At 35.5% G+C, this 8,742-nt stretch overlaps 1 protein-coding gene across 3 annotated transcripts in view; it reads right to left on the bottom strand.

Moving 5' to 3' along the window:
• LOC128233395 (uncharacterized) overlaps positions 1-4,603 on the bottom strand; it is a 66,285-nt gene extending 61,682 nt beyond the window's left edge. The window contains exons 1-3 of one of the 3 annotated variants that reach the window (XM_052947054.1): positions 4,034-4,603; positions 1,708-2,328; positions 733-762 (exon numbers count right to left, since the gene is read on the bottom strand). In XM_052947054.1, the coding sequence (XP_052803014.1) occupies positions 733-762; positions 1,708-2,328; positions 4,034-4,454 (1,072 nt within the window). In that variant the 5' untranslated portion in view covers positions 4,455-4,603. Of the gene's footprint in view, positions 1-732; positions 763-1,707; positions 2,347-4,033 lie in introns of all 3 variants that reach the window. The other 2 variants (XM_052947053.1, XM_052947055.1) reach the window with 2 other exon arrangements.
• Positions 4,604-8,742: the final 4,139 nt, after the last annotated feature.

An 8,742-nucleotide genomic window follows, 5' to 3' on the forward strand; every position in this document is an offset into this window, starting at 1 on the left:
ACTGGCTATTAAGTGTTCTAGCAAAGTTATCAGAAGGGCCCACTTGAAATCAAATTCTTAATTTTATAAAAAATATTTTTCAATATATCTTCCTTTCTATATCATTAAAAAATGCGCGATAAAAGGATGCGGAGTACTTAAATTGGATGTGAATACGATATACATATTAAAAATCGGTCCTACTAGCAATATAAAAGCACTAAGCACAGTCATGTTCAACCCCCACTACGCTAGTTGCTTATTATTGTTTGCGCATATCACAAGCCATGAAATGTTAATATACCTACAACCTCCTAACATTTTACAAGTCACATCAACTATACCTCCGTAAGCACGTGAGTGGTATTTATGGGCGTTTAGATTTATAATCACGTAACAGGCAGAAACGAGACGATTGAGCACTAAATATGGGTGTGCATGCATAAACGATATATTCTGAATTTGAACCTTAATCCAAGTACTATGATGTATAAAAGTGTTATAATCAAACATATGATGTTTTACTTGTTAATATATCATGCTTTAAATTGCACTTTGGCGAAAACTAGCATGAATGCAATAAAAACCTAGTTTAAAACATATTTTATCGGTAAAGTGGAATTAAAAAAAATAACGTGTGCAAATATGTCATATGATAAGGAGTTTTAAAAAAGATTAAATTCCTACCATAGCTTATTTGGTTTCCTTTATCTTTATTTTTTTACGGAAAGAATTTTCATTGCGTCCTCTTACCTGTTGTTTGCGAAACAGTAGCTTCTGAATCTGAAAAATAAGCAGGCGCTTTTAAATTCATAAAATCTTATTATTTTCATTGGTGACATGCATGCTTTATAAAATGATGTGGTATGATATATGATGTGCGTGGGCTACACATTGGATTAACTAACATGGGGGGTGGGTAACGTGACCAATTGCGTTAATTGTAACGGCACCCACAACCTTTTGAGATCATTCACGTGCACATTTTGCGTGAGAGTATAATTTTAATACTATGGACAGCGTGCCTGTTCCAAAACACAACGTCTAAACGTTTAATCCCTCGAGATCAGAAATTATACAGGTGTGACAGATGTGTAGCCTCCGTTATTACATTCAGTCTTTCGGCATATTTGTTTGAGTGAACTCGGGTTGTTGGGGCCTTGATCTTTACTAAGTCCATGGCCCCTGTTGGTGAAAGGACTGCAAGATATAGAATGCTTCTATTCAGATCGTTCAATCTGGCATTTCAGCAGAATATATAACGCTTGTGAAGGGGAAAAGGGTGAGTGTGTGTGGTGGGGGGGGGGGGCTGGGGGCCGGGGTCAGTTCATTAAGATCCATTGCTGAAATTATCTACCATTGACGATATCGCTCCTTTAATTATAGATGAAAAGCCACAAACACACACACAACACACACGTACACACGCGCACACGCGTACACGCGTACACGCACGTGCATGTTTGTTGAAGTACTATTGATTACTAAACGAACTAAATAAAAGATCATGCTAGTAGTTGTTTTACTTCAAACTGTATAAGTTAAGATTCATAATAATGAAATTGCTTAATTAAGAAGAATACAACATTGTAAAATTAAGGTTTACATATGCTAACGTAAATTGGTTTCAAATTGATGATTTTACAAACATATTTTCGTTAAAACAGCAAACCTATATGCCCAGTTGATGTTTCTGTTATTATTGTTGTCATCACTTCAGAGCCGTACCTGTTTCTGGAGTGGAGGTCGGGGTTGCTGTGCTTGGAGATGTTGCGTTTATGTCAGCAGTAGGTGTTGTTGTATTTGTTGCTGGAGTTGAGGTCGGGATTGCTGTGCTAGGGGATGTCGCGTTATGGTCAGCAGTAGGTGATGTTGTATTTGTTGCTGGAGTTGAGGTCGGGATTGCTGTGCTTGGGGATGTCGCGTTATGGTCAGCAGTAGGTGTTTTTGTATTTGTTGCTGGAGTTGAGGTCGGGATTGCTGTGCTTGGGGATGTCGCGTTATGGTCAGCAGTAGGTGATGTTGTATTTGTTGCTGGAGTTGAGGTCGGGATTGCTGTGCTTGGGGATGTCGCGTTATGGTCAGCAGTAGTTGTTGTTGCAGCTGCACTTGTTGCTGGAGTGGAGGATGGGGCGGTTGTGCTGGCTGATGATTGAGTGGATGTATTTGGATTAGCAGTAGTTGTTTTATTTTTAACATCAGCAACTGTAGTATTCATATTTGCTGACGTTGAATTGATTGGAACAGGTGCTGTCGTAGGTTCACTGGTCATTGGAGTCTCCGTAATTGTTGTTTCCTTTATGGTCGACGATGTATTAACAGTTGGTGTTGTACTGCTGTTTCCGGAAGCTGCATTAATAGAAGTGCCTAGTGATTGGGAAGGAGGTAATATATTTTTTTGGTAAGTGGGAAGGTTTTAAATAGGGTACACAGTTTCGTGCGTGTATGCAACTATATTTGTTAATTATTACAATATATCATGTCAATATTATTAAATATATACAGTTATATAGAAGGTTTATTTAATAATGGCTGTAAGTCAATAATGATCTAAATTTCAAGATAAATACACTTATAAGTTAATAATGCAATGCCTTAGGAGAGTATAAATTTAGTATAACTATTTTTATCACATGCAAATTCTTGTTTCCATGTTCATATAACCATCATGTCTGTTTAATATGTAATACACAATGCTCTTTTTTCTGTTGGTCAGAAAAAAAATGTCCCTACGCATGTTTGTGGGGAAAAAATGGAAATATGTCGTTTATATCTCATAATAAAGAATGTTTTTAATGAAGCATCTATGTCCTAAGAGAAATCGTGTACATCATGTATTTATATAAAAACAGACCAACAACTTACTTGATTATATGTCAAAAGAATGCATATCGTGAAGCGCTTATGTAATGATTCTACTCGATATCATCTAAGTAGTCTTTTTTCTTAAACAATTAAAACATTCGGATATATCTTTTCTTTTTAATTATATCGGGTACTCCACTTCCTTGATGCTCGTAATGGTGCTTATTAGTACTGCGCATGAAACATGTACAGCCAAAGGCTCCAGTGTGTGTATACCACGTGATAAATTGCGTCATAAATGCTACGACGGAAGGCAATATATTGTTTCGGATCATGACTTTGACTTTGCCATTTCTTCACCATTTTAAATTAAACATAGCGCATTCTACGCCGCTTACGGAGCCCCGCCTTTGGTCTTTTGGAGTTTAGTTTCTTAAAACCCTTGGACAAACCTTTTCACAATACGGCCGTCTGACGGAGTACTGTCTAAACATTATTTGGGAAACAGGTTTGTCGAAGTGTTTGATAAAAATAATCATCTTATCAAACTTCTGTTATAGCAAGAAGGCGGGGCTATCTAAGCGGCATAGACTGCCCTTTGTTTTATTCAAAATGGTGTAAAGTTATCTTTGTTACCTCCGAGGTAGCATTTATGACGTTATTTATCACGTGGTATACACACACTCGCTTAGGGGTTTAAAAATCTGTGTATCCACTTACATGACCGACTCTATGAACATAGTGACCTTGTTCAAATTTGAACATTTTATATTTAAAAAAAAATCAAACGTGATAAACCCTGGTTTTTAAAAACAAAAAGAGAAAAACTTATGCTCTTTTTTCTTTTGTGATATAAGTGGAAACAAAGAATATTTTGTTTGGCGTTGTTTACATATTTCCTGTGCTAGTTGAATACTGTATTTACTTTGAAGACTCATGGTAAATCATCAATATAAAATATAGAAATGTGTTTTACTAACTTCTTCATGAAAATATGTATACCGAGATTGTATCAATTTAGAAAGTAAAAATAATTTAGTATGTATACGAAAGCTGTTATGACATAGACAATGAAATAAAATAATCGATTTCCAAGTCCATTCCAACAAAATACTTCATAAATAAAAAATCTACTAAACACGCTTATTGAACGGCTGTTGTTTTATTTTGTAGTTTGGTGAATAAATAGCAGTTGAATCATGAAATTTGTTTACAAGTATAATATCATCATAAGTCAAAATGCACTTACTTGAATTAGTAACTGGTGTTGTGCCGTTAGTTTGGCCCGTTGACACTGTCGACGTATCGGTTGTCGTAGTTGGTGTTTTGGTTGCTGTTGGTTTTGTTGTAGTTACTGAGTTCGATGTTGTTTTTGTGGATGAACTTGTGGTTGTTATGTTGGTGGAATTTGTTGCGTCTCCTTCTCTGCCTGATTTAGGTGCCATTGTTGTTGTTGATGACGCTCTTCCTGTTGTAGTTTGCGATGGTGTTGCTGATGATTTTACTGGTGTTGGTGATGTCGATGGTGTTTCTATCTTCGAGGTATTGTTGGCTAATGATACGCCTCCTGTCATGCTTGACGCAGGTGATGTTGCAGCCATACTTATGTACTCAACTCCCAAAATCAACACTAGTAAGGTCTGAATCAACAAAAACGTCTTCAAACCCATTTTCACAGTGGTGTTTAATATATCCAAACAATGTCACAGCGTCAGTTCGAAAATGTCCAACCTTACGCTGCCTAATCTATATCCCGTTTGCCCGCTCCTTTAAACGTTTAATCTGTTATCGCGGGGTATTGTTATGTTATCTGTGAACATATAATTCATTCACTCGTAAACTGCCGTCCAATGCTTTACTAATTTAAGTTTCATTATTTAATTTTAAGTGACTAAATGAAATATTTCGTTATCTATATCTCCGTATTCGATGTAAATACACTTAAATCTCTATCATTATCAGTTATTTTACACACCCTTAAGTTTAATTGTCTTTATCAGCCCTTAGATTGTGCTTGTTCTGCAGAATATGCCTCTTTCAAACTTGTTTGAGGGTTGGTGTGGCCTAGTGGTGAAGGTATCCACTTCTTCCCCAAGAGGTTCAAAGTTATGAGTCCTCATAAGGAGCGTGTTCTCTTCTTCAACTTCTCAAACAAGACGCACATAATAGTTTCTTCACATTTAATGGATCAGAAAAGTATACATTTCAGTTTATACAGTCGAACCCCGTTGGCTCGAGCTCGCTTGGCTCGAATTCCTTGTTGGCTTGAACTAGATGTAAAGGACCGATTTTTTAATCTGATAGTAAATAATCCTGCTTGGATCGAATTTTCCGAGGCTCGTGGTATTTTCGCCTGTCCCTAGGAGTTCGAGCCAACGAATTTCGACTTTAATTTTCTTCGCAATAGAGTGCAAAATATCGCATAAGATATAATATATTGATTAAGCAATTTGCTATTTCTTTGATCGTTACAAAAACTGTTTCTTTTAAATTGGTGATTGATGTTTCGTAATCTATAAACCCAAATTTACGACCAAACACGGTTTAAGCGGTATTATATAAATATACACATTTTAACGTTTCCTAAAAATATCGTTTGGGACAGGAAATTAAAATACCAAGTGCATGGTCTACTATAAGGCAGCTCATAAATTAAATGGCAAAAATTTGATTTGACTTTATTTCCTTAAGTCGTGTTGCGAAATAACGAAAATATGAAACTAAGCCTATTTCATGTCACGACATAAATCGGCTGTAAATTGAAACTGGTTCCCGACCTTAATTTCTGGAAGCCTTTAAAGCTGCACTATCATAGATTTTGACAACATTTTTTTGTCTGAAAATCAGTGATACAAGACTGCTCATAGAAGATCCGATCTCATTTTTTCATATTTACGTTCGAAAATTGATATTTTATGGCTGAAAGCGGTACTTACGCCCTAAGAAAAAATGATTTTTTTGGCAGTTTCCCAAACAAATGAGATCTGTTATATTGAGAGTTAATTTATACGACTGATTTCAAGGTATTGATACCAAAATCAGCTGATTCTGAGACAAAAACTGTAAAAAAAATGCACATTTAATAAGTAACATATTACAGTATTCAGCTAAGCTCACTGTTCTTGTTTTACATTATTTCTTTAACATGTACATTTTTAAGTGTTGTTGAACTTTAAATGGAAATTATCTTTATGATAAACACGATAAACTATTAGGCGTAATATTTTTTGTGAAAACAAGATTAGGTAAGAAATTGAGCTTAACGAAATAAGCTATTTAAGCTAGTTACTCTTAAAAACTTTCAAGGAAATGACCGTTAGAGTACAACATGGAATACTTCCATGTCTATTTGAAAACATATGTGGCTTGCTTATATTACTTATAAAAAAACAACCTCAAGCCTCAGAGAATGCTTCCTTTAGCTTGCTTTAACTGACCTTCAGTATAAAGAAATGGGTCCTAAACACCCAGTTCGAGTCAACGAAGATTTCGAGCCAAACGAGTTCGAGCCAACGGGGTTTGACTGTATATGCATTACTCTTTGTGATCAGGTCAACGTAATTATAACATTTCACTGACTTTCATATCTTTCCAAAAACTTGACCTAGGACAATTTGAACAAGTATGGCGTTCGTTGATATATGAGCTTCAATGTATAAACCGACTGGATTGTATATTATTATTATAAAACAAACTGACAGATGATTCATTGGTGATCAAACTTCCCCTTTGCCTCGTGTCGAAATTCAAAAACATTTATCTAGGCGTGGTGTTTCGTGATTAAACAAACCGATCTGATGTCAAATATAAACCGGATAATATGTAAATGACCAATAATTATTTCATAATATCAAGTGATATACGTGCTGTCGGCTCTCACAGCAGTTACATAGCCATAATGAGTGATATCCTTGCATTTCTTCCTTGTTTAATTAGTGCTTGAAAACATTTGGTTACATTTAATAGAGTCGGAGCATGCGTGCACATCTACGAGCATTAAGGCAGACGTTTTGACTCAGTGTATATGTATTTGCAAATGATTCCTCAATCAAGGTCGATCACATCCTTAACATATCAAAAAAAAAAGAATTTTAAAAATGGACCTCATGTGAAGAAAAGCGCTACAAAGCAAAATATTTACACTCCTCTTATTAAAAACATTGTTCAATGCCCTAAATGGTTCTGATAAGAAAAATCAAACTTTAAGAGCTTTTATACCTTCCTTAAAATAGCTCGACGTATTGGGCCCGTCAGATTGGATTGCTTATTGATTTAGTGATAAGGTCTAGGCGAAAGTAGCAGCTGTCAGCAAGTTTGTGTACTTCGCTTGGTGTAGGACAATAAAGTTTTTGCTATTTGCGATTTAAGCTGTTTGTATGTGATTCAGGGCGTTTTCGTTTAGATACCAAGCAAGTTTCAGTTTTGGTTTCAAGGGTTTCGGTGGTTTGGAAAAATATTTCGAAAGTTTTGTTTGATGTAACAAATGCATGGTTGTGTCAGCTTCTACAACATGATGGATCTTCTGCATGTAGCCATTATTTCCAAATTTCATGTAGCCATTATTTCCAAATTTCTTCAAAACAGTGATCACGCAAGTGGTCTTTTGCCTGATATAAATGAAAAGTGTTTTAACAAATGTGCTGGAACACTTTCGGCCATGTTGTTGTTTTTTCAAAGTGGTTAGTTTTCGTATATAACGAACCGAGGGGTTTTCAATAGCTTCAAAAATAAATTCGGTTTTCATAAAACAAATGATAATACTTTAATTTGAAACTGTCACAGCAAATACATAGTTCGAGAAACCAATATGAAACCAAAACTGGTTTATTACCCCAAAACACCCTTTCAAGAATATAAAAAAAAAATGTACAATATATCTGAAACAGTTTGTTTGATATTGTTTTTCGAAAAAGGACGACCCATATTTCTATTCGGTGTATTTTAATAACATTTTGTCAAAATATACTTTTTCAGTTTTAGTTGAATGTAACATATAACTTTTGTGCCTGGGCGCATGTGAGTTTTGTTGATGGTCATCAAGCCGGACCAGTGAGTTTCCTGCTGGGACTCCGGCTTTCAACACAACACAAGACCACACTCTCGCGTAACTACGTACAAAAACATCGTTTTTTACCAATAAGGTTGAAAGAAAGCTTCTTTTTTTTCGAATCAAAGGCCATAACAACTAAAAAGGTTAATTAAAAAATAACGGCAACTTTTTCCTGTCTGTAACTGCATATATATCATGATTGTCAATCTAATACATTTGAAACGACAAGTACAAGTACAAGCCCTCCAGCCAAAATGATAATGATGATAAAGGATAGCGAAATGCTTAGGATAAGAGTCGTAATTTACCTAGGCCTAATAAATTGTTCGGTTAGGGTTACATCTTTTTCAAAAATAGGTAGGGTAGGTAGCCATTTTGAATGTTTTATTAGGCTTTATATAAGTCTTAGAATGTTATTTTCATCATTGTAGAATGGTGTTAAAGTAACCTTCTGTTTAAAGCATTCAAGGCTTTAAACTACATATCAAAACACACTTCAAAAAACAACATTTTTTTTTTCATTTTTTTTTTTACAAACTGGCTATAAAAATTGTAGGGTCGGCGCCTATTTTTGTAGGTAGGGTCGGGAACGCCGAACCAAATGTAGTTTTAGGCCCTATCTCTCCGATTAGCGATTACCTCACTTTACTCAATGTCGCATTTTACTATTCAATAACGGCCATCATTCTCGTCCGTCACCGCTTATCAACGATATCAAATATGATGAATAGCTCCTTAAAGAAGCCTCTTCATCTAAGTCACTTGGGATAACTAGATTAAACTAAAGTCTGTTTCGCTACAAAGTCCAAAGTGTGAGGCTTTATGATCAAATTTTACACTGCGTGACAAAAATAACTTACAGTAATTATGCACCAGTATGTAACCACGGCCCCTGCCCCACCCCTCCA

Source organism: Mya arenaria, chromosome 5 (genome assembly GCF_026914265.1).
Source record: "Mya arenaria isolate MELC-2E11 chromosome 5, ASM2691426v1".
Lineage (NCBI taxonomy): Eukaryota > Metazoa > Mollusca > Bivalvia > Myida > Myidae > Mya > Mya arenaria.